At 43.8% G+C, this 26,792-nt stretch overlaps 1 protein-coding gene across 1 annotated transcript in view; it reads left to right on the top strand.

The window, feature by feature from the left end:
- uba1 (ubiquitin-like modifier activating enzyme 1) overlaps window positions 1–26,792 on the top strand; it is a 296,167-nt gene that overhangs the window by 14,195 nt on the left and 255,180 nt on the right. Inside the window, exons 3-13 of the mRNA XM_048547326.2 lie at window positions 5,275–5,443; window positions 6,921–7,055; window positions 8,578–8,684; window positions 10,952–11,042; window positions 13,287–13,419; window positions 15,248–15,345; window positions 16,828–16,974; window positions 18,446–18,625; window positions 19,526–19,636; window positions 22,406–22,486; window positions 24,178–24,333. Of these exons, the coding sequence (XP_048403283.1) occupies window positions 5,275–5,443; window positions 6,921–7,055; window positions 8,578–8,684; window positions 10,952–11,042; window positions 13,287–13,419; window positions 15,248–15,345; window positions 16,828–16,974; window positions 18,446–18,625; window positions 19,526–19,636; window positions 22,406–22,486; window positions 24,178–24,333 (1,408 nt within the window). The remainder of the gene's footprint in view (window positions 1–5,274; window positions 5,444–6,920; window positions 7,056–8,577; window positions 8,685–10,951; window positions 11,043–13,286; window positions 13,420–15,247; window positions 15,346–16,827; window positions 16,975–18,445; window positions 18,626–19,525; window positions 19,637–22,405; window positions 22,487–24,177; window positions 24,334–26,792) is intronic.

Here is a 26,792-nt window from a genome sequence, read left to right as displayed (position 1 = left end):
TGAAGCATGCTATTAATAAACACATTGAACTCGACCCCATATACATTCCACTCCAAAGGAAAACAAGAAGTGAGGCAATCCATCTCAACGAACCTGGTTTAAAAGCCAGGCGGGAAAACACACAGATGCTCCATCAGAGGCTGCACTGAGGATGTTACCCAGCACAGTAATGAAACGTCTGCGGAACAACAAACCAGCTCAGCGAGCCAACCAACCTCAACACCCACAACCCGAGCTACAGACCTACTCCAAAACCTTAGACATTTCTTCCTTGTTCATAACTCCCCTTTAAGGAGGGGAGTATTGATTGGAATAGTTTGTTTGCAGGCAAAGGGACCTCCAGCATTTGGGGGGCTTTTAAAAATATGATAGCTGGAATTCAAGGTTTGTATGTTCCTGTAAGGGTGAAGGGCAAGTTTGGTAGGAGTAGGATACCCTGGATGAAAAGAGATATTGAGGCATTGACCAGAAAAAAAAAGAAGGCCTGGCTCAGGAACAGGCAGCTGGGACCAAGGGAATGTCTGAAAGTATATAAGGGATACAGGAGTTTACTGAAGAAAGAAATGAAGAGATTGAAAAGAGGGCACAAGATAGCTTTGGCTCAAAGGGCTAAGGTGAATCCAAAGAGATTTTTTAAGTATATTAAAGGAAAAAGAATAACTGGGGAGAGAATAGGACCCCTCAAGGGCCAAAGTGGACATGTATGTGTGGAATTGCAGGATATCGGTAAGGTCCTCAACGAAATTTTCCCCTCTGTGTTTACTGTGGAGAAAGACATGAAGTCTTGGGAACTTGGGGAAGTTAGTGGCAATGTGCTGGGGACAGTCCATATCACAGTAGGGGAATTGTCGGAAGTATTAAAATGTATGAAGGTGAATAAATCTCCTGGTCCTGATCAGATATATCCAGGAATGCTGCAAGAGGCTGGAGAAGAAATTCTGGCAACTGGCTGATATATTTGCAGCGTTGTTAGCCGCGGCTGAGGTCCCTGAAGGCTGGAGGGTAGCGAATGTTGTGCCCTTATTCAAGAAGGGCTGCAAAGAAATGTCTGGGAACCGTAGACCAGTAAGCCTAACATCTGTGGTAACTTAAGAGGATTCTGAGGGACAAGATACACATGTATTTGGAAAGGACAGGGTTTGATTAGGAGTAGTCAGCATGGCTTCACGCATGGGAGATCATGCCTGACAAATTTGTTAGAGTTCTTTGATGAAGTGACCAGGAAGGTTGATGAGGGCAGGGCAGTAGACATAGTCTGTATGGATTTCAGTAAGGCCTTTGATAAGTTTCATAAGGTAGACTGTTCTGGAAGGTTAGATCCCATGGAATCCAAGGAGAACTGGCAAATTGGGTACACAGTTGGCTTATTGATGGGAAGCAGCATGTAATAGTGGATGGATGCTTGTTAGACTGGAGGCCTGTGACTATTGATGTGCCTCAGGGGTTGTGCTGGGCCCATGGTTGTTTGGTATCTCCATCAATGATTTGAATGAGAATGTATAAGGCATGATTAATACGTTTGCAGATGACACTAAAATAGTTGGTATTATGGACAGTGAGGAAGTTTATCAGAAATTGGAGCAGGATCTTGATCAGCTGGGGAAGCAGGCTGAGAAATGTCGAATGGAGTTTAATATAGATAAGTGTAAGGTGTTGCATTTGGGAAAATCAAATCAAGGTAAGAGTTTCATGGTGAATGATAGGGCCTTAAGGAGTGTAGTGGAACAGAGGGACATTGGAGCTCAGGTGCACAGTTCTCTGAAAGTGGATTCACAGGTAGACAGGGCAGTGAAGAAGTCTTTTGGCACACTGGCTTTTATTAGTCAGGGCATTAAGTATAGAAGTTGGGAAGTTATGTTACAATTGTGCAGGACATTGGTGAGGCTGCACTTGGAGTATTGTGTTCAGTTTTGGTTGTCTTGCTGTAGGAAGGATGTTATTGAACTGGAAAGAGTACAGAAGAGATTTACAAGGATGTTGCCAGGACCCTAGGGACTGAGTTTTAAGGAGAGGTTGGACAAGCTAGGACTTCTTTCTTTAGAGTGTAGGAGACGTGGGGGCATTGTATGGAAGTGTATAAATCATGAGAGGCATGGATAGGGTGAATGCACTCAGTCTATTTCCCAGGGTTGGGGAATCGAGAATGAGAGGGCATCAGTTTAAGGTAAGGGGGGCAAAGAATACATGGGAACCTTGAGGGCAACCATTTTTCACAGAGGGCAGTATGCATATGGAGTGAGCTGCCAGCAGAAGTATTTGAGGTTGCTACCTTAAAAATATTTACAAGGCATTTGGATGAATACAGGGAAAAGAACAATTTAGATGGATATGGACAAGTGCAAGGAGATGAGGTTCGCGTGGATTGGCATTTTGGTTGGCTTGGACAATTCTGGGCTGAAAGGCATGTCTCTGTGTTGTATGACTCTATGAATCTATAGGTATAACCAAATGTGGCTCCAGTCTTTCACAAACATTGTTAGCTCCTAAACTGCCCACAGAAGTGGCCTAACATGTCACTGATGTGCACCAAAATCTGTTGTAACAAACAGGAGTTCAGAAATGCCTTCTTAAGGCCAGTATAAGCTGGCCTTGCTAACAAGTCACATTCCAAGAATAAATTTATAGGAAAAAAGACTTCTAAAATTTTACACTAAATTGTGGCCAATCTATTACGTGGATTGAGGCATCTTTACGTTACATGGGGCAAAATAGTGGCTTAGTGCTTAGCACTGCTGCCTGACAGCATCAGGGACCCAGGTTTGATTACACCCTTGGGCAACTGTCTGGGTGGAGTTTAAATATTCTCCCCGTGTTTGCATGGGTTTCCTCCAGATGCTCCAGTTACCTCGCAGTCCAAAAATGTGCAATTAGGCAGACTGGCCATTTTAAAATTGACCTGTAGTGTCCAAGGATATGCAGTTTAGGGGGATTGGCCATATTAAAATTGCCCATAGTGCCCAAGGATATGCGGGTTAGGGGGATTAGCTATTTGAAAATTGCCCCGTAGTGTCCAGGGATGTGCAGCTTAGGTGAATTAGCCATGGGAAATGCAGGGTTATAGGGTGGGGGGGTGGGATGCTCTTTGGAGGGTCAGTGTGAACTTGATGGGCTAAATGGCCTGGTTGCACAATGTGGGGATTCTATATATAAATCTATCATTACCTTTTTGAACATGAACCCAATGTCCCTAACAGCATTCAGAAAAGTCTTTGTCCGTTGCTATATGCATTTGTACTCCCATTTCAACAGAATGATGCATTTACAACCATCTGCTCCTTCATGCACCAAATCTCTCCAGTTAATTTAGTCTTAAAGGCTCACAGGATTCTCCTCACTGCAGGTTATTAAGTGGTTTCAGATTGAAGAGATTCTGGGGTACACAGGCAAGAGGCTTCACTGCACCCCTACACATATCCAATTTCAAAAATGCAGATTAACCCACAAGAAGACAAGGCCAGGATATTAAAACTAAAGTTAATAAGTAAGGTAATAAAGTGTGAAGCTGGATGAACACAGCAGGCCAAGCAGCATCTTTGAGATGCTGCTTGGTCTGCTGTGTTCATCCAGCTTCACACTTTATTATCTTGGATTCTCCAGCATCTGCAGTTCCCATTATCTTCAATAAGTAAGGTGTCCAGTTACATCGACTACAAAAGCTTTCCGTAAAAGAAGCACACTATCTACATCTTTAGGGTTACTATTGACCAGACACCTCAACTGGATTCACCATAAACACTGTGACTACAAGAGCAGGTCAGTGGGTAGGAATTCTGCAGTGAGTAACACATCCCCTGACTCCCCAAAGTCTGTCCGTCATCCACGAGTCGTAAAGCGGGGGTGTGAAAGAGGACTCCGCACTTGCCTGGATGGGTGCAGCTCCAACAACACTCAAGTAACTTGATACTATCCAGGACAAACTAACCTATTTGATTGGCATCACATCCACAACAATCACTCCCTCTACCACCATCTCTCAGTGGCAACAGTTTATACTATCAACAAGATGCTCTGCAGAAGTTCAGTAAGACATCTTAGCACATTCCAAACCCACAAATGCTTCCACCTTGAAGGACAGGGGCAACAAGTAGATGGGAACACCACCATCTGCAAATTCCTCTCCAGGCCACTCACCATCCTTACTTGGAAATATATCGCCATTCCTTCACTGGGTCAAAATCTTCGAATTCGCTTCCTGAGGCCAATCTATGGCACTTGGATTGCAGAAGTTCAAGAAAGGAGTGGGCCACCATCTTCTTAGGAATGGGCAATAAATGCTAGCCAGCCAGCGACACTCACATTCCACGAGTGAATAAAAATAAGTTAGCGTGCGACTACAGCATGTAATTAGGGAGCCAAATGGAATGTTGAAATTTGTGCAAAGGAAATGGATTATATAAGAATATTGTACGGCATCAGAACAAGGCATTGGTGAGACACAGCTTGGCTCAATAGGAACTGCTGCTCATGATGAAGGTTTTCCCACCACCCTCTTTAATTGTAGGAATCTACATGGTCTGTTGCGTCTAACATGATAGAGGAAGGTGACTTCCTGTTCTGACTGGAATAGTCTATTTTTGTTAGCAAGTTATGTTCATGCGTATTAGCAACTAGTTACAGGTTCCACTGATAGGATGGGTATTGTTACAGAGACTTTGAGGAACACCAGATGTTAGGCCCCACAAGTCCATAATGGCATCATAGTGGGTGGTCCTCATGGTCATCCTCAACATTAACCCTTTCAGAACCTTTCCAGGCCCACATACAGCACATCTGGAGTACTGTGTATGGTTTTAGTCTCTTTATTTGAGAAAAGATATTTGGAAAAGACAAGGATCATGGGAGTCATTCCTGGCCTCATGAGGCAAGGTTGAACAGGTTGGGCCTGGACACATGGGAGTTTTGAAGAATAGGAGGCATTCTGACTGAAACACACAAGAGCCTGAGAGGCTTGAGGGAGTGGATATCAAGTGGATGTTACCTCTTGTACAGAAGAAGAGAATTAGTTTCAGAATAAACTGAAGACAAAAGGAAGTTATTGGCTCTCAACAGATTGTTCATGTGTGGATTCCCTTTCCCAGAAGGCCATAGAGGCTGGCTTATTGGATTTATTCAAGGCTGAATTAGATTTTTTGATAACGAGGGGAGCCTATGGCACACAGTGGAGTTGAGATTACAACCAGATCAGCCACAATCTATTGAATGGTAGAGCAGGTTTGAAAGACCACTCCTAAGGCCTATGAACCTATCCAATTTGGTTTTGAATCTCTGCTGTAGGTATGTGCTAGGCCACAAGGCCATGAAACAGATGAAGAATTCCAATGTGTTAATCTCTGGGATGCGAGGGCTTGGTGTGGAGATCGCCAAGAACATCATCCTTGGGGGAGTGAAAAAGGTGACAGTTCACGACGAAGGGAACACAGAATGGAATGATCTCTCCTCTCAGGTACGGCCGTCATTTCCTCAAACCTGGCCAGATTCACAAACCGTGCAGACCAAATTGCCACTTACTACCAGTGTACAGTCAATATACCAGAGAAAAATAACTAAGTCCTCCATCTTTCTCCTCTCTCCAGTCTAGCTAAAAGCTTGGTAGGCAATCAAGGATGAGGAGGAAATAAATTATGCTTTCATCTATAAATTTTTGCCTGAACAAATGCCAAAGTGCATTCTATAGTAACTTTAAAAAGGTGGTGTGATATACACTGAAAGCAAATTTTTGCAAGTCTCTAAGGAAAGGATGGATGATTGTATGGTAGCTCACAGTATTTTCTCACAGTGCTAGGGACCAGGTTTCGATTCCAGCCTTGGGCATCTGCCTGTGTAAAGTTTACACTTTCCCCACATGTCTGGTTTCCTTCCACAGTCCTAGTATGTGCAGGTTAGGTAGATTAGCCATGGGAAATGCAGAGATATGTGAAAGGGTGGGACTGTCTTTAGGGGGTTGGAGCAGATGTGAGAGGCTGAAAGGCCTCTGTCTGCACTGCAGGGATTCTAAATAGAACAAGTTGGTGGCATTCTGAAGAAGCCAACACAAGCCATGTGGGGGTGGGGTATTATCACTAGGCTATTAATCCAGGGAAACAGGTAATTTTCGGGCGACCTGGGTTCAAATCCTGTTGTAGAAGTTGAATTCAGTCTGGAATTAAGAGTTCAATGATGGCCATGAATCTCTCGTTGAATCAGCTGTTGCAAAAATCCATCTGGTTCAGTAATGTCCTTTAGGGAAGGAAACTGCCATCCTTGGCTTGGGCTACATGTCACTCCAGACACACAGCAATGTGATTGACTCTGAGCCGTTAGGGATGGGCAACAAATGCTGGCCTAACCAATAAATCCTCATCCCGTGAATTAAGAGAAAAAAACAAAGTGCCATTACCCACCTGGGTAACAGATCTGTAAGTATAAAAGTTTATTCACTAATATGTCCCACAAACAATTCAGGAAATTTTGTTTCTAATTTTGAAATTGGTGAGAATGTCACTGTAGCTTCCAGATGATTAGCACAAATTAATTAAGGGGGAAGTTAGTTAGTGACATAGAGAGGAAAGGAACACCGTAACTGCATCTTTTTTTCAGCAATAGTCAAGTGCCCTACTACTGAACAACTAACTGAAATAACTCTGTTCTAAGGAAGTGTCACTGGACCTGAAACTTTAACTCAGATTTCTCTCCAGAGATCCTGCCAGATCTGCTGAACTTTTCCACCAATTTCTGTTTGTGTTTCTGATTTCCAGCGTCCGATTTCTATTTCTATTCTGGCACTGTGTGCAAATGCTTTTGTGGCACAGTGGTAGTGTCCCAATTCCTGAGACAGGAGGCCTGGGGTCAAGTCCTACTTGCTCCAGCGGTGTATCATAACATCACTGAAGAAGATGATGAGAAAATATCTAATTTCCTGAATTTCTGTCTCCGGTGTTTAGTTTTTCCTGACGGTACAGGATATCGGGAAGAACAGAGCTAAGGCATCTGAGCACCAACTCGCAGAACTGAACAGTTATGTTCCTGTATCCTCATACACTGGGAAATTAACTGAGGACTTCTTATGCCAATTCCAGGTAAAGTGGAAGGAAAGAAAATTCTCTTAAATCTGTTTGTGAATGGATCGGAGTAAACATATTAAGAAATGAAGGCCTTTCTTAAAATGATTTTTTCAATCCTGCTCATATTTACCAATAGCCCTGTTCCTGGGACTATGTGCTAGATCAGTCGACAATTGCCAAGAAAAATTAACTTAAAACCTTGGCTTAGGAATTCCACTTCTTTTGCACCAAATTGAGAATTCTAATGCGATCTGCAATTTATTGTTTTCTCCTCAAATGAAGGGTCACCGGGCCGAAAGTTTAAGTCTGTTTTCTCTCGCCACAGATGCTCCAGACCTGCTGAGTTTCTGCAGCGATTTCTGCTTTTGTTTCTAATGTTTTTTTTCCTCTATTAGCTACTTTCTACTGGACCTGAAACTTTAACTCAGATTTCTCTCCAGAGATCCTGCCAGATCTGCTGAACTTTTCCACCAATTTCTGTTTGTGTTTCTGATTTCCAGCGTCCGATTTCTATTTCTATTCTGGCACTGTGCTATTCTAGCTACTTTCACGATTGTACAGTCAACCTGGAGGCCACTCTTTAATCAGTCCGTCTGTAGTATATCTTGGCGTTGAATTATACAGGGTTGTGGGGGTCTCTTCTGGTCACATGGCAATCCACCCTCCAGAAACATTGGGTCCTGCAAGGTAGCAATGACACCCTAAGGTGTTAAGACATGCCAGGCAGCCCCAAAGAGCTGAGTGTTTGATTTTTCTCCTCAGCTGTGAACAAGTGACTACACTTCAAAATGTATTTCATTCACTGTAAAGTCTTGCAAGTCATTGTATAATTACAAACCTTATTTTCTCTGATACTTTATTTACTCATCGACAGTTTTACAAATAGAATAAAATAATCATTTTATTGTATAGAATTCAAATATTGCTGAAAAAAGACACATTTTGTGGAAGTTTCTTGTCTCAGGACTGTTTGCAAGAATACCAATTCAAGGGCAATACTGATATTCTGCTTGCCAATCAATCAGCACTCTCCTTTAATGCTAAATCAATGTTGGTTTTCCCCCCACATCGGTTATTCTTGTAAATTGTCCTGATGAGTGCAAGGCAAAAATCTTGGACAAAACGTATGGCTTTTCTAAGCAACACTCAAAACGTAACAGAATATAGAAGTCACCAGCATGGGAGGGGTTCAAATTGAGCATTAACTATCTAAGATGCGTATTGAACATCTGAAAATCATAATGATATTGTGAACAAGGTGCCGTTCGGAACCACGTGTGCAATTCTTGACAAAAGACTTAAAGATCCGCATTTGGACAACTTCTGAAAAACTTTTTCCTGCAGGCTATCTCATTGGTTCAGTGACTTCCTGTTGGCGGAGGAAGCTGTGTTCATCTATGACTGGCTGCACCTATTGAGTGTAACAATCATGGGGAATCTGGTGATATTTCAGTACGATCCAGCGCACCATGAGACTTGAAACTTTTGGAATGACTAATTACCCCTTGCCTAAAATATTTAAAATTCTCCTCCTTAGGTGGTTGTGCTGACTGACTCAACACTGGAGGAGCAGCTGCAAATCGGGGATTTTTGTCATAAAAGGAATATCAAGTTTATTGTGGCAGACACTAAAGGCTTATTTGGGTAAGGGCTCGCCACGGTTTGTAAATATTGAATTGGATGATAACATCATCCTCGCCATCTTCACATTCTCCAACTGGAGGATGTAAGAGTAATGCTCCTTCTAGTTTATTTGCATGTTAAGTACTTTGTTGTCAGCTATGGGTCAGCTGATAGCATGCTTGCTTCTGAATTTCTGAGTTCAAATCCCACGCCAGGGCTTGAGCACAAAAATCCAGATGGGTATGTGACCGGAGCATTGAGGGAGCATTGCAGTGTAGACAGTATCTTGGCTGACACCTTAAACAGATGCACTGTGCCTGACTCAGGGGGCCAGGAAAGCTTTTTCCAGCACTACTTTGAAGAAAAACAAGGTATTTATCCCCCAGTGTCCTGGCCAATATTTGTCCATCAGGTGACATGATACAAAGCATGCATTATCCAGTTGTTATCATCTTGCTGTTTGTGGGAATTTGCTGATTGCAAGCTAATGGCCACATCCCCTGTGTAACAACAGTGACAGGGTCTCAAACAGTGCAGCATTGGGTATGCATTGCTTTGCGCTTTCTGGTGGCTGTGAAAGATGCTATATAAATGCAAGTCTGTCTTTTCTTTGGGTGTGGATGTCCTTGGTTTGGCCATGGCGAACTGTTGCTGCAAGCCACTCAGTTGTATCAAACCATTCCCAGTGGGGAGTGCTTTGATACAACTACTGGGTAGCAGTGAGCTGATAAGGACGATGGGTTGCCCACCCAACATCAGTGCCACCAATGGCCTTCTATCGCAGTCTGAGAGTAGTTTTGTTCTTGCATGGGATGTAGGCATTACCAGCTGATTGGCACTTACTGCCTGTCCTAGATGCCCTTAAGAATGTGGTGGCAAAATGCCTCCTTAAACTATCTATGTACTGCAGGCAGACCACAATGTCATGCGGGACGGAGTTCCAGGATTTTGACCCAATGACACTGAAGGAACAGTGGTATATTTCCAAATCTGGAAGCTGATTGTTCGGCTTTATCAGCTGCCCCTTGTCCTTCATGATGGTTGTGGTTGGGGGTCTGGGAGATGTTCTGTATTGAACTGAGTTGAATCGAATTAGCTTTATTGTCACATGGACCCAAATGAGTATAGTTAAAAAGCTTATAAGTCACCACTTACAGCACCATCTTGGGTACAAAGGTACCTCTGTACTATCCTTAGTTACAGAATAGAGAAATGAGGAGAAAAGGACTAGCATTACAGCTGTACACAGTATTACCATAGGTCAGAAAAACAAGAAGCAAGCTTAAGAAGACAAACATTACAGTCTTTCTAAGGAATTTTGGTAGTGCAATGTAGCTAGTGGTGGAGGGAGTGGATATTTATGGATGTGGAGCCAATAAAGCAGGACGTTTTGATTTAAGCATTTTTGGTTGTGTCTGGTCCAGCACTTGTAAGGACCCTGATCTTAATCATTACAAATGATTTTAGGAAAGCTGAACTGAAACTTGTAGACTATTCAGTTTCTTAGTCATTAAAAATTTTTTACTATTTAATGTGTTTTACAAGATGAACTGCAAACCTTCATTTCAACAGTACCTTCCAAACCGATGATCTCTAGCATCGAGAAAGTCGATGGTAACAGATACATGGGAGCATCCTTGCCAAGCCACATACCATCTCGACTTTGAAAAATATCACCTGCCCTTACTGTTACTGGGTCAAAATCCTGGGAGCTCCTCCATAACAGCAATGGGTGTGCCTACACCCCCAATCTTTACAGCTCTTTAAGATGGCTGCTCAGCTTAAGTCCTCAAGAGCTGTTAGTGTCGGGGAATAAATGCTGGCCTAGCCAACGATACTCACATCCCAAGAAATAGAATTTACAATAAGGTTTTAAAAAGTCCCCTGCAAGTATCTTTCTGTCAAAAACATTTCAATCGGAGGAACCTTTTTTTTGAGGGATTACAGAAAACAAAATGGCGCCATGTTTAGTTATTCTAGTCAGGGGATGTGGCCAGATTTGTTGGGAGATTGGTTACCAGGAGGAAGATTTCTAACCTCATTAAAGATCACGACATCTTGATAAAATTCCAGACCGCATGATTCAGCCAGTCAAGACAGTAAGTTTTCAAACATTAGAGTAGAAGTCTTTCCTATTGGACATCTTTTCTTTTGCGAACAGTGGAATGGTTGGATGGTTCTTTGGCAGCAGTACGATGGACTGAAAGGTGGACATTCAGGTGTGAATTCAGGCTTTCTGAAAAGCCAAGTTCAGCTCATACACCGAATGTTTCTGCTTTATTTAACAGCCAACTGTTCTGTGACTTTGGGGAGGAATTCACAGTGATCGACAAGAATGGTGAAGAACCCCAAGCAGCATTAATAACCTGGATCACCAAGGTAAACTGCTTCCTCCACAATGGAGCCACTTGCCATGTTTTGTCTTTTTCTCCCTCTCTGGTTCTTTCTTGTTTATAAGTCTGATGCAGAGAGATGTGATTTTCACGGCCTTTTTAGTGGGTGTTTGCAGAGAGTGCTAACTGCTTCTGAGAGCATACAGGATTTGGTAGACACTAGATAAATGCACAGACACTTTGCCTTCTCACACTTGAAAAACATTGCATGCGCTTCCATGCATTGCATTTGCCAATACAGTGCTCCACCTGGCACTGTGACTCACTTACCATTTCCAATCAGTTATGCCAGTAACATAATTTGTCCACTTCTGCTGATACATGGGAGGTCTCCGGTGGATTCAGATGGGGGTAAAGCATAGCAAATTCGTGGCAGTGTATCAACCACCCCCAGCCAATTCCCAAACACAATCCCTTCAGTTTTCCTAATCTTTAACTGTTGCAATATTCAAGGCTGAATGTAACACCGAAATCTGACAATGGAGTGGGTTGAGACAAATAGTGTAAGGTTAGTGCCGAGTGTCGCTGGTGTATGCAACGTGGAATTGTCTTCAAGGGGAAGCATGAGGAAAAGGAGACGGCCAGAGTATATTATCAGAGGTCACAGGTCACAGTTGCATGGTGAGGGGCATTCGTCATTGACAGACCATTGCTCTTGTTACAATCTGATAGACAGTCATGAAATCAAGCGAGGATACTCTCAACCAGCTGGACAACAGAGGCAAGATATTACTAAATACCATCATGCTCTTCCTCGTATATAAAAAAATTTAAAAGGTGTAAGAACAGGAGATGATCATCTCTTCACTTTTGAAAGAAAAGGGTTGAGTGTTGACCTAACAGAGGACTTTAGATCCTGTAAGATTTTGTTTGAGTGGATACGGACAGAATATTTCCTCTTGTGGGGAAGAGTCCAACAAGAGGCTGTCAAATCAAGACAGTCACAGTGAAACCCAATTGGGTTTCTGTCTCCAAGAGTCTGCACCCAAAGAATGTTGGGAATATGGAACGCGTCACCACAGGGAGAGGCTGAAGTGGATAGCATGGATTCATTTGTAGGGAGGTTGTTCAGCAAGTGAGGAAGAAGGGAGTAATGGATTATAATGACATATTTACCTGAGAAAAGACGGGCTTGAGAGGAGCATAAACATCGACATGGACTGGATGGGCCAAATGGCCTACTTCTGCACTGTATATTCGGTGTGATCGTATGTAGAGCCAGGGCACAAATCATTATCCAGATCTTCCAGGGTAAAATGGAATACTGCACCCTCCAAGGTAGTTATATCAAAAAGTAATAAATAATAAAAGAGTTAATTGAAAGTGTGAGAACTTAAATTCTGAGGAAGGATCATGCGACCCGAAGTGTTAATTCTGATATCTCTTCACAGATGCTGCCAAACCTGCTGAGCTTTTCCAACAATAGATAATAAAATGTGAGGCTGGATGAACCCTGATTTACAGCATCCTCAGTTCTTTTGGTTTTTATTTTGTCAGAGCTGACAAACAAGTTAATGTTGTGATCAGAGATAATGGGAACTGCAGATGCTGGAGAATCTAAGATAGCGAAGTGTGAAGCTGGATGAACACAGCAGGCCAAGCAGCATCCTAGCAGCACAAAAGCTGACGTTTCGGGCCTAGACCCTTCATCAGAGATCCTGTCTGATGAAGGATCTAGGCCCGAAACGTCAGCTTTTGTGCCCCTGAGATGCTGCTTGGCCTGCTGTGTTCATCCAGCTTCACACTTTGTTATCCTAAACAAGTTAATGTCTTCTTTGGCACCAAGGAACAACACCAGAGGGAATTAAACAGTGTTGGCATCGAGAAATCTACTGGGTTTGATTGATTTTGCTCTCACATGGAGGAAGACAGAGAAACTGAACACAGTCCAAATGGCCCTTTTGATCAAAGGCTTGGTCAGTAATTGAGTGCAGGAATCATAACCATGAAAAGGCATTTAAAAACAAACAAATCGAGTTGTTCTAGATAAAAGTGTGGAGCTGGATGAACACAGCAGGCCAAGAAGCATCTCAGGAGCACAAAAGCTGATGTTTCGGGCCTAGACCCTTCATCAGAGAGGCTCTAGGCCCGAAACATCAGCTTTTGTGCTCCTGAGATGCTTCTTGGCCTGCTGTGTTCATCCAGCTCCACACTTTGTTGTCTCAGATTCTCCAGCATCTGCAGTTCCCATTATCTCAAATCGAGTTGTTCTGTTTTTTTTTATCTGTAGGGCAATCCTGGCCTGGTGACCTGCGTAGACGAGGTGTGGCATGGACTTCACACTGGGGATTACGTGACCTTCTGTCAGGTTCAGGGCATGACTGAACTGAACAATTGCAAACCCATTGAAATCCAGGTTAATGGTAAGCAGCTTTCAGGAACACTAGGGGGCAGTCAAACCTCATAATGACGATTATACTGCCAGTTAATGAAGGCAGGGGGAGGAATGTTTCTGTGTGAAAAAGCTTTCTGTAATGCAGATAAAAGACTCCACTGGCTGTATGAAATAATTACTAAATTAACCTGTTAGAGGTATGGACTTGCCTGTTGCAGTTTGATTTGGAAATAGTGTGAGATGCACTTGATCAATACTCTTTACCATCCTGTGTTTTGCTACAAGGAGCCTGTATCTTTCATTGTGGAGTCATAAGACTGTTCAGCCCATTAAACCTCTACTAGCTCTTTTCAAGAAGCAAGCCAATTAATCAAACTGCTCTGCTTGCTCCCCATAATCCCGTGTTTATAAAGCTCTGTGTTACTAGTGAATCTGATTCCTCTGTCCTGGCAAGGCAGGGCATTCCAGAGCATCATAAACCACTGCATTTTTTTTAAAGATCATCTTCTCTTCCCACCCTCCCAACCTTACTCTAATCCATCAACTACCCCAGGTCTTTAGCTAAATAAAAACCGAAAGAACCATGGATAGTGTAAGTCAGGAACAAAAACAGAAGTTGCTGGAAAGAGAAATAACAAGGCGTGGAGCTGGATGAACACAGCAGGCCAAGCAGAATCAGACGAGTAGGAAAGTTGACGTTTCGGGCTTAGACCCTTCATCAGAAATGGAGTAGGGGAAGGGGATTCTTAAATAAATCGGGAGATGGGGAGAGGCAGATAGATGATGGAGAGAGGAGAAGATAGGTGGAGAGGAGACAGACAGGTCAAAGAGGCAGTGATGGAGCCAGTAAAGGTGAGTGTAGGTGGGGAGGTAGGGAGGAGATAGGTCAGTCCAGGGAGGACAGACAGGTCAAGGGGGCGGGATGTGGTTAGTAGGTAGGAAATGGGGGTGTGTCTTGAGGTGGGAGGAGGGGATAGGTGGGAGGAAGGACAGGTTAGGGAGGCGGGTACCAGCTGGGCTGGTTTTGGGATGCAGTGGGGGCAGGGGAGATTTTGAAGCTTGTGAAGTCCACATTGATACCATTGGGCTGCAGCGTTCCCAAGCGGAAATAAAGCTTGGCAGGTCTGGCAGCATCCGTGAAGAAAAAAATCAGAGTTAACGTTTCGGGTCCAGTGATCCTGGTGACTGACCCTCAAATCAGGAACAAGTTGTTGTTAAAAAACATGTTTTAATAATCTTCTTTCAACACAGATGGTGCTGGAGAAACTCAGCAGATCTGGCAGCATCCATGGAGAGACAAATGGAGTAAAATTGTGGCTGAAATGGTCACAATCTCAGTTCTATTTTCCAGTCCATCCCCTTGTAATCCTTAAATCCTTTGTTGATCAAGTATCTGTCTAACTCAGCCTTGAACTCAAGGCTATCTCAAGACAATGTAACTCAGCCTCTGGGGTGGCACGGTGGCTCAGTGGTTAGCACTGCTGCCTCACAGAGACCTGGGTTCAATTCCACCCTCGGGTGACTGTGTGGCGTTTGCACATTCTCCCTGTGTCCCCTCTGGTTTCCTCTGGGTGCTCTGGTTTCCTTCCACAATCCAAAAATGTGCAGTTTAGGTGGATTGGCCATGCTAAATTGACCATAGTGTTCAGGGATGTGTAGATAAGGGGGATGGGTCTGGGTGGGATGCTCTGAGTGTGGGTGTGGACTTGTTGGGCCAAAGGGCCTGTTTCCACACTGTAGGGATAGATTTAAAGACTCAGCCTTCACTACCTGCTGTGGGAGAGAGTTGTACATTCAAACACCCCTCAGAGAGAAAAGAAGACTTCTTGCTGATTTCTGTTGTATCTTTTCTTTAGATCCTTATTCCTTCTTCATCTGTGACACGAGTGACTTTAGTGATTATGAACGAGGCGGGATTGCGAAGGAAATAAAGATGCCGCAGACACTCATGTTTGTAAGTCTGCATGTTTTGGCCCATTCTCTATTGCCACTTTAGTACCTGACCCTTCACCTTTTGCAGGCTCTAAGATGGCTGAGCAAACATTCCAATTGATCAAGAGGTCCACATAAGCAATGTAAAAATACACACTAAGTAATAGAAATGTCATGCAGGGGTATACACATTGCTATTATACTCACAGAGTAAATCTCTTAAATAATAGTGCAACTTATCCTTTAATTAAACTTATTGACAGAGAGCCTTCTCACTCACTCCCTCAACTGACAACTCAGAAATTGCAGTTAGACAGTAAACTTCTCAGTATTTCAGATATATAATTTTTGCCGGTTTATCAAGAGTGCAGGTTAATAAGGTGCAGGTTAAAACAAAGTTTGCTGGACCATATGGATATCTTACCTTTCACCGTACTTCCAGCTGTTCTCCAAACTCTACACACTTGTGCTGCTTTGCCACATGGAGTTCAGTCCTGTTAGTGGGCTGTCCCTGTGATCGATAGCTGAATTGATCTGGGCAGAACAGTCAATTCTGTTCTGGGTGTTGTGATTTTGCACATGTTCACATGGTGCCCGACCTCATCCTGGTGATGGTCACAAGAGGAGCCATGTTTTAAATTGCTCTGTGACATCTTTATACTCATGGGATGTGTCTAGTAACCCAATGTCCAATCCCACAGCACTCCCTGGTAATCTCTAGAGGTTGGCCACCCTAGCTGCAAGGTACCAAACTACAATGGTTCGAGAACATGACTTTCCACTCAGAATAGGAAAGGTTTAGTGGGATATGGGCCAAGCACAAGCAAGTGGGACTAGTTCAGTTTAGAAACCGGTTTGGCATGGACGAGTTGGGCCGAAGGGTCTGTTTGTGTGCTGTATGGCTCTATGACTCCCTGACTCTAATTAGGGATGAGCAATAAATCCTGATCCTGCCAGTGATGGTGACATCCGGACAAAAGTCTTGAAATCTTCAGTTAATTGTCCAAGCACACGCAGCTTTTAGAAGTGAGATTTCCACATTTTCAGCAACATGTCATGTGAGAAAGGCGCTTCCTGATTTCCTTCCTAATTGGACTAGCTCCAAGCTCAGGATTATATCTCCTTGCTGTGCGAACCTTGACCAGAGGAATTGGTTTCTCTAAATGCAACCTGCCGCTGAAAATGGCTCATTTAGATCCCCCCTCTCAATCTTCCACACTCGAATAAATCTATCCAACACCATCTCATAATTTAACTTCCCAAACGCTTGGATTCTCTGAAAAGTTTGATCTTCCATGGATGAGGCAGATTGAGGTGCCAGAGACAATGATATCTGTTGTGTGGGTGCAGGCTGCATGACTTTAGCAGGAGGTTACAGCTCTTGGTGTTGTTAGTCACCGTGGACTCTGTTTTAGTGTGACCTTCGCCATTGCTCAAGTACAGTGTACAAGAGGACCCTTGCCAGTCCGATTATTTACACTAACTCTCGCCTTTTCGTTCACAGAAATCCTTTAAGGATGCACTGAAGGAGCCAAAATACCAGATTTCTGACTTTGGGAAAATAAGCAGACAGGGAACGTTGCATATTGCTTTCCAGGCTCTCCATCAGTTTGTGAGAGACTATGGCCGGCTCCCCAAACCCTGGGTGAAGGTGAGCGTTCCCAATACCTACAGGTGGATTCGCTCCTAAGATAACATCCTCCACTTAATAATATCCTGTTACTGTTCACTAGATTCCTGCCCTGCTGCTATTGAAATGAATATTGATCTTTGATAAGACTAGCATAGATTTCAAGGCCTGGCTCACTGGGTAATACTCAGTTAGAGCCTTGTATGTTCAAGATACACTCCAAAGATGTGACCTTATAACCTTGATGCCTTCATTGCACTGAGAGAGTGCTGCAATGTTGGAGGTCCAATCTTTTGATTGAGACCTCAACCCAAGTGAGCGTGAAAGATCCTCTGAGGCTACTTCCAAGGAAAACCAGTTAAGTTCTGTCTAGTATCCTGGCCCAAATTTATCATCTGATCCACATCACTCAAATGGACTCCCTAGCTGTTATCATTTTGCTATTTGCCATGATCTCCCAGTGCACAAATTGGCAGCATCATGGCTCAGTGTTTAGCTCTGCTGCCTCACAGCGCTAGGGACCTGGGTTTGATTCCACCCTCAAGCGACTGTCTGTATGGACAATGTACATTGACCCCGTGTCTGTGTGGGTTTGCTCCAATTTCCTCCCGTAGTCCAAACAAAGAACAAAGAAAATTACAGCACAGGAACAGGCCTATCGGCCCTCCAAGCCTGCGCCGATCGAGCCCTCTGTCTAAACCTGTCATCTATTTTCTAAGGATCTGTACCCCTTTGCTCCCTGCCCATCCATGTACCTGTCCAGAAACATCTTAAAAGACACTATTGTGTCTGCGTCTAAAACCTCTGCTGGCAACACCTTCCAGGCACCCACCGCCCTCTGTGAACTTTCCACACATATCTCCCATAAACTTTCCTCCTCTCACTTTGAACTCATGACCCCTAGTAATTGAGTCCCCCACTCTGGGAAAAGGCTTCTTGCTATCCATCTTGTCTCATGATTTTGCAGACCTCAATCAGGTTCCCCCTCATTCTCCGTCTTTCTAATGAGACAAAGAAATGCACGTTTGGGTGGATTGCCCCATGGTGGTCAGGGACATGCAGGCTAGGTGGATTATCCATGATAAAATACAGGATAACCAGGATAACGTAAGGATGTGAGTCTTGGTGGAATGCTGTTTGGACGGTCAGTGTAGTCTTGATGGGCCAAATGGCGTCCGTCTCTATTAGGTGGATTCTATGATTCAGATTTCCAGAAGAGCATTTTAAGCAGGACTTCGTAGGTTTTAAAATACATCCTGTGGTTGTAAAAGATGCTTTGTAAATGCAAGTTTCTCTTTCACCCAGAAGCACAATGCAAATGTTGTTTGTGCTTTTATCGCAGTATTTTTCTATCCTTTGGTGAAATCCCTCACTTTGATGAAGGCAATTAGCCACGAAAATGTATTGTCAAAGAAGAAAACATGCATGAACAGAGGTTAAAAAAATTATATGCCTATTTAAAACTTATTAGTTCTTTCTATTTCTCTTGTAGACTGATGCAGAACTCTTAGTGACCATTGCAAATAAGCTCATTGAGAATGATTACCCTTTGATCCTAAATGAAGAGCCCTTGGATGAGAACCTAGTGAGGAAACTGGCCTATGTTGCCACAGGCAACCTGAGTCCTATCACTGCATTTATTGGTGGCCTTGCTGCTCAGGAAGTCATGAAGGTAAAAGCGAGGTGAAGCCAAATACAAACTCTTTGTGACCTGAGGCCACCATATTTGATTTGGAGCCACATTGTAAAGGGGCATAGAGCTGTTTAAATACCCTGCAATCGTCTATCACCAGCACCACCATATTAAAACTAAGCAAGTTAGGAATGGGACTTCTCTTCTTATGAGATGTGGGTGTGTGACGAGGGGTGAATCAGCGGAGAGTTAGTAAGCCTCAGGACATTGATCATTGGCTATGCTGGCCACTGAGAAAGATTTGAAAGCTCCATGATAAAGCCACAGTGTCTCAGTCCTGGGTACAGACTTTGGTGTCAACTTGACTTGGACTCTGTTTTCCAAGCTATTTCTATCCTGTGTTAGTAAAGAACATTGGGAGTCACTCAATGTGTCATGCATGAGTGGAATTCACTCCCACAGAATGTGGTGGATGCTGGGACACTGAAAAATATGAGGATGAGGTAGACAGGTTTTGTAGTTTGTAATAGGTTTAAGGGTTATGGGAGAGCAAGCCGGAGAGTGTAGCTGAGGCCACGATGAGATCGGCCATGGTGGAACATGCACAACAGGCTGAATTATCTACTCCTGCTGCTAGTTTTTCTATTCTTGTGTAACCTTAGTTAATGATGCCTTTGTAGGTTAGGTGGCTTGGCAATGGTAAATTGCCCAGAGTGTTAGGGGAGGTGCAGGTGAGGTGGATTAGCCATGGGAAATGCAGGGTGACAGGATAGGGTAGGGGCTGGGTTTGGGTGTGATGCTGTTTGGTGGGTCAGTGTGGACTCGTTGGGCATGGTGACCTGCTTCCACACAGTAGAGATTCTACGATTCTATGCTGATCCTGGTGATGGCTCTCTCTCTGCCCTGCACTGATTTGTCTCTTGATGTTGTCTCTTTCAGGCCTGTACAGGGAAGTTCATGCCCCTCCACCAGTGGATGTACTTCGATGCACTTGAGTGTTTGCCTGAAGAAAACAAAGATATCCCTTTCTCTGAAGAAAATTTTGCACCTGTAAGTATCAGCAGGATTCTGATCTACATACCACAGCTGCATGCTGCCTCTAAAAAGCCCATCTCTATGAAGTTTTGTGCAAATAAACACATTGCTTTCAGAGACAGTAGGAACTGCAGAAGCTGGAGAATCTGTGATAACAAGGTGTAGAGCTGGATGAACACAGCAAGCCAAGCAGCATCATAGGATTAAGAAGGCTGATGTTTCGGGCCTAGACCATTTCTGAAGAAGGATCTAGGCCCGAAACGTCAGCTTTCCTGCTCCTATGGTGCTGCTTGGCCTGTTGTGTTCATCCAGCTCTATACCTTGTTATCTCACATTGCTTTCAGAATTGCTTACAGAAAACAGTACAGAATCCATTTGATCCAACTGGCTTATATCAGAAGTTATGTTTCACACCAGCCTCCTATAACCTCATTGACATGTTTTATTCTGTTTCATGTATTTATCTAGTTTCTCCTTTAATAAGTCATAAGAACATAAGAAATAGGAGCAGGAGTAGTACATCTGGTCCCTCGACCCTGCTCCACATATTCAACAAGATCATGGCTGATCTTTTTATGGCTCCAGCTCCATTTACCTGTCGGCTCACCATAACCCCTAATTCCTTTACTGTTCAAAACTCTATCTCTTGTTGCCTTAAAAACATTCAACGAAGTAGCCTCAACTGCTTCACTGGACAGGGAATTACACAGATTCACAATCCTTTGGGTGAAGAAGCTCCTCCTCAACTCAGTCCTAAATCTGCTCCCCCTTATTTTGAGGCTATGCCCTGTAGGTGACCACGGAATTGTTATCATGCAGATGAGGTCTTTCACCCCAACATGTCTAGACCTGCTCTCTGACCATTTTGAATTAATGCCAGTCTCTTGCTATTTCCCCACAAACAATCCCACGCTGTCCTGGATGTTTCAGTTGAGCCCTCTGTACCACACTTCCAAACAGAGCATTCCAAATCCGATCTGATTGCTCATGAAAAGGTTTTTTTGTTTGTCAATCCTTTTTGAACCTAAACCACTGCCTATGTTAGGGAAGCTGGAGCTGTGCTTTGTGTTTCTAGTTTTATACAAGTTTATAACCTGTTGGCTTTCAATCAGGAGAAAGAGGACATGCTTTGAAAGTGGAAGGCAAAGGGTTTGGGGGGGATTTGAGGACAAATCCTCACCCAAATGGCAGTGAGGGTCCGGAATGCACTGCCTGGGAGGATAATTGAGGCAGGACAGCCTTTTTTATGGCCCCAGCTCCATTTACCTGTCGGCTCACCATAATCCCTAATTCCTTTACTGTTCAAAACTCTATCTTTTGTTGCCTTAAAAACATTCAACGAAGTAGCCTCAACTGCTTCACTGGACAGGGAATTACACAGATTCACAACCCTTTGGGTGAAGAAGCTCCTCCTCAACTCAGTCCTAAATCTGCTCCCCCTTATTTTGAGGCTATGCCCTGTAGGTGACCACGGAATTGTTATCATGCAGATGAGGTCTTTAAAAAGTACTTGGATCAGCAGTTGAAGCATGTTGACATTCAAGGCTTAGAGTGGGAATGTAGGACTGTTATACATAGCAGTATATTTTTGGCAATGCTTACTCAATGGGCCTTTTGTACTGCATGATTCTGTGACTCTATGATTAAATCAAATATCCTCGACACAAATTTGTGTTTCCTTTGTTCTTTCGTAATGCTCTTCTTGACCTGTGTATCTACTTGTGACAGTTTACATGTGAAAATCCCAGGCCTCAGTCATGACACTTACTTTGTAAGGAATACCTGACCCTTTTTTATTATTCACATCAAAGTGCACCCCGCCCCCATAATTTGCTGTACCAAAGTGCATTTACAAATGGTGTTGCCATTGATCAGTGAGAGAAACAAGTTGTGCTTTCCATTACCATGGATAGACGAGTCAGACCGAAAAGTCTGTTTCCGAGCTGTAGACCCTAGTGACTCTATGGCTGTATGACATCAGTTGTCATCATGGCCAATGATGCACTTCTGAAGCTGATGTGATGTAGAAAATGTGGCAGCCGATATGTGCACAGCAACATCCCACAATGAGTTATGTTTAGGTTTCAATAAGTGTTGACCAGGGCATCCCTGCAATCTTGCACATTCATCCGAGGGACTTTAATTGCTTCGTCTGGAAAGCGACACCCACGAGGGGTCAGGCTCGATCATGGCCTTAAGTCCTTGGACCGGGACTTGAACTCCTGACCTTCCGATGGGGGTGAAATGGGTCGCCAGCTGAGTCAGAGCTGGAACTGGGTAATCTCTATTTTCGTGACTGATTGATTGAGTTTTGTGTATTCCAAGCATTAACTTCCGAGAACAAGCTGTTAATTGATTTACGCTCTGTAGGTGTGAGTACAATGTGCGAATGTTTGAGCTCGTCACAGATGTGTATCCAGCAGAAGATAACTTTGGAGCAGTTGTCAGCCAATTAGTTAATACGATCAAGATTTTATAAATGAGTTTATTGTGGGAAAAATAAGATTAATTGGTCACAATCAATTGTATGACAAAGATCGGGGATAAATCTGGCTGGGAAGTTAATGGGTGGAAGAGGATTGATAAAGTCCTGATGGGATTATCTAAAATGAAATTGGAAAATGGTGTCTCCTTCCAGTGTTCTGGAATACAGCACACATAGTCAGATGAGTTGTGAGTGAGCTTAATCAGAGAACCAACCAAAACAGAATGCATTGGCCTATCATGCTCTGACATTACCAACCTGACTGGCCCCTTGTTTCTCCTTTTCCTTGCTTTGTACAGAGGGGCTGTCGTTATGATGGGCAGATTGCGATCTTTGGAGCTGAATTTCAAGAGGAGCTGATGATGCAGAAATATTTCCTGGTAAGTGGAGGGCGAGATCTGAGTCCCTGCTTTCAGAGCATTTTTATTCTTTAAAGTTTTGGCTAAGATCTGTAGCTCAGGCTGTGGGTGAGATTGTTGACTTGCTCACCAAGTTGGCTTGTTCTTGTTCAGACATTTCGTCACCATGCCAGGTGACATCAGCGGTGAGGCCTCTGGGCGAAATGATGTATTTTTATTCTCTCAAAAAAGATGGTGCCCACTTTGGGTAATTTCAGCCTCAGTACAGTGAGCACCTCTGCCTTTCCTCATGTAGCGTTACAACGTAGGACGGCACTTTCAATACCCCATTTACAACTTTATCTGTCCATTCCATCCAGCACAGATGCATGGGTGCAGCAGGGTGTACCATCTACAAGATGCACTGCAATAATGCATCAAGGCTCCTTCGATAGTAATTTGAAAATCCCCGACCTGCACCAAGGAGGAAAAGGCTGGCAGTAGAACATCCCCATCAATGAAATCCCCTACAAGCCACACCGCATCTTCGGTTAGAACTAATTGCCATTCTTCACAGTTACTGGGTCGAAACCCTGGAGCGCCCTCTTTAGCACCACATGGACCACATTAGCAGTTCAGTAATATCCAAAAGAGCTGCAGATGCTGTGAATCAGAAACAAAAAAAGAAAGTTACTGGAAAAGCTCAACAGGTTTGTTGATACTAGCCTGACCCCTCAGGGGTGACACTTACCAGACAGGGCAATTAAAGTCCCTCAAGTGGATGTGCAAGATTGTAGGGATGCCCTGGTCAACACTTACTGAAACCCACACATAACTCATTGTGGGATCTTGCTGTGCACATATCAGCTGCCACATGCTCTACCGCACGTTAGCAGTTAAAGCTTCAGAAGTGCATTATTTAGACCTGCTGAGCTTTTCCAGCAACTTTGTTTTTGTAGCAGTTCAGTAAGGTGGCTGAGTACTGCCTTTTGAAGAGCAATTAGTGATGGACAATAAATTCTGGCCTGGCCCACGAATCACCGGCATCCTGCGAAAGATTAAATAATTGTTTCAGAGATAGCAGGAACTACAGATGCTGGAGAGTCTGAGATTTTATTCTCCCCATTTCCGAAGAAGGGTCTAGGCCCGAAACGTCAGCCTTCTTGCTCCTCTGATGCTGCATGGCCTGCTGTGTTCATCCAGCTCTACACCTTGTCATCAAAGATTAAATAAAGTTCATACCCTTGGCCAAATGTGGATCAATGCTTCTGTAACACCACAGTGTGTATACCAGTGTATCCTCTCTGCCTGACTGGTGGGTCTTGTCTTCTCATTTGGTCAAAAAAGGTCACCAGAATCCCACTTTCTCATTAAGGAGAGACAATTAGCAGCGAGCTTAAGCTAAGTGTCATCTGAGGCAAGGAGCAACGTTGGGAAAGCAGGACTTTCATGGAAATATCAGCTGGTACAAGAATTGTACCTTACCTGTTGATATTGCTCTGCATTCCAAACCTGTTGCCCAGCCAACTGAGCTAGCCAACCCCCATGTCTGGCCTTATAAACAAAAGTAACAATAAGCATTGAACTACCAGTACTCTGAATGTTGAGTTACGAGGAGAGATGATATAAATTAGGCTTATATTCCCATCAGCCGTGCTGCCACTGTACTTCTCTCGGATAGGGAATGTGATGACTGTTCCTAGGGGATTGCTTTACTCTGGCTGTGCTCTCAGGTTGGTGCAGGTGCCATTGGATGTGAGCTGCTGAAAAACTTTGCCATGATTGGCTTAGGAGCAGGAGAGGGCGGGAGCATCACAGTGACGGACATGGATACGATTGAAAGATCGAACCTCAACCGGCAGTTTCTCTTCAGACCTGGTGATATAACGGTGAGTCAGAACAAATTGCATCATAGTCAATTAGTTATAATTAGTTACAATCATTCAGAATGACGTGGGAGTATAAATAGGCCACTCAGCCCATCAAGTCTGCTCTGCCATTCCATGAAATCATTGCTGATCTGATAATCGGTAAGATCACAGCAAATAGGAGCAGAAACCAGGTCATTCAGCCCATCAAGTCTGCTCTGCCATTCAGTCATGGCTAATGTGTTTCTCAACCCCATTCTCCTGCCTTCTCACTGTAACCTTTGATCCCCTTACCAATCAAGAAACTACACTCAATGACTTGGCCTCCACAGCCCTCTACAGCAATGAGTTCCACAGATTCACCACCCTCTGACTGAATAAATTCCTCCTCATCTCCATTCTAAAGGATAGTCCCTTCACCCTGAGGCTGTGTGCCCTCAGGTCCTAGCCTCACCAATTACTGGAAACATCTTCTTCATGTCCGCTCTATCTGGTCCCCTCAGTATTCTGCAAGTTTCAATGATATTTCCCCTTCTCCTGCTAAACTCCATTGAGTTCAGACCCAGAGCTTTCAAAGTCTCCTTGTATTGACAACCCTTCATGCCCAGGATCATTCTTGTTAAACCCTTCTGGACCCCTCCAATGCCAGCACATCTTTCATTCAAAAAAGGGGCCCAAAACTGCTAGCAATATTCCACATACAGTCTGAGCAGAGCCTTATATAGCCTCAGCAGTACACCCATGCTCTCATTGAAATGAATGCTAACATTGCATTTGCCTTCCTAACTGCCAACTGACCCTGCATATTAATCCCAAACTTGAACTCCTAAGCCCATTTGTGCTTTGGATTTCCAAAGTCTTTCCCTATGTAGGGAATAGCTCTACACCTTTATTCTTCCTGCCAAAGTATATAACCTCACACTTTTCCCACAATATATTCCTTCTTTGCCCATGTCCCCACTAACTGCCCCTTCACTTATCTTGGTGTGTCTTCTGTAAATTTACCAACCTTGCCTTCAGTTTAGTTTTTTTTTTCAAATTAACCTATTTGTCTAATCGAGCTGTTCAGAGATGTTAATACGCACCTTTGGAGCAGATGGGACTTGAACCCAGTTCTGGCATAGGGATACTGCCACTGTACCACAGGAGTCCCTTTAAATTCCAATATCAAGCTGGATTTGAACTCCAGGTCTTTGGATTTCTGGGCTCGTGGCATTAATCACCACACCACCAACTTCCCTGAGTTCCTTTTGTATTATTTAACCTCTTTACTCTAATCATTCTCTTCAGGGATGTTATAGCATCAGGTAGGCATTGAACCCAGATCTCTTGGTTCAGGGAGTGGGAAGGGAATACTATCTTTGCACCACAAGAGGCCCTCCTGGTTCTTTTCAAATCAACCCGATCAATGAATTGATCAATGACGTCCCATCAGCCACTTAACTATTTGCAAAATTAGCATGCCAAAGCATTGTCTGCTGTTTACTTCAATCCAGGCCACCGGCCCTTTAGCTCTCCAGAGCCATTTAGAATCATTTTTTTCACTTTAGTCTAATTTAAAAGTTTAGTTCTCAGTCCTTAAAGGAAATCTGCAAGAGCACAGAAAAAATGTCATGCTTTGCGGACATACTTCAGACTGACACATATACCCCAGAAGCAGTTGGCCCTGCATGCTGCAAGTGCTGGCACCCATTTCTACATTCTTAAAAAAGAAAGACTTGCATTTATATAGCATCTTTCATGACTTCGGCGTATCCCAAGTGCATTCACTCTTGTAATGTAGGAAACATAGCTGCCAATTTACAGAGCAAGCTCCTACAAACAGAAACATAGTGATGCCCAGACTATCAAAGAACAGGGGAGGTGGCAAGGTGATTCTTTGGATAGCATTTCTACCCTTATAGCACCAGGTTTCCAGGTTTGATTCCAGCCTTGGGCAACTGTCTGTTTGAAGTTTGCACATCCTCCATGTGTCTGCACAGGTTTCTGCTGGGTCCTATGGTTTCCTCCCACAGTCCAAAAATGTGCGAGTTAGGTGGATTGGCCATGGGAAATTTGCCCGTAGTATTCAGGGATGTGTAGTTTAGGTGCACTAGCCAAGGGAAATACAGGGATAGGGCAGGAGGGTGGGCCTGGGTGGGCTGCTCTTTGGAGGGTTGGTGTGGACTTGTTGGGCCAAATGGCCCATTTCCACACTGTCGGCATTCTATAATCTAGAAAGTAAGTATGGGAACACGACTTTCAGCCCAACAGGTTTGTGCCAGCACACACCTTTCTAAACTAAATATCTTTCACCTCCACGCAGTCTAACTCCCTCTATTCCCTTACCATCCACGTATCTGTCAAGATGCCTCTGAAACATTGCTACAGTATCTGCTTCTACCAACAACACCTCCCCCAGGCACTTACCACCATCTGTGTAAAAGAACCTGCCCCTCACATCTCCTTTAAACTTACCCTCTCTCACATTGAACCTCTGT

This window comes from Stegostoma tigrinum, chromosome 11 (genome assembly GCF_030684315.1).
Source record: "Stegostoma tigrinum isolate sSteTig4 chromosome 11, sSteTig4.hap1, whole genome shotgun sequence".
Classification (NCBI taxonomy): Eukaryota; Metazoa; Chordata; class Chondrichthyes; order Orectolobiformes; family Stegostomatidae; genus Stegostoma; species Stegostoma tigrinum.
This window is presented reverse-complemented; position numbering and strand designations above follow the sequence as displayed.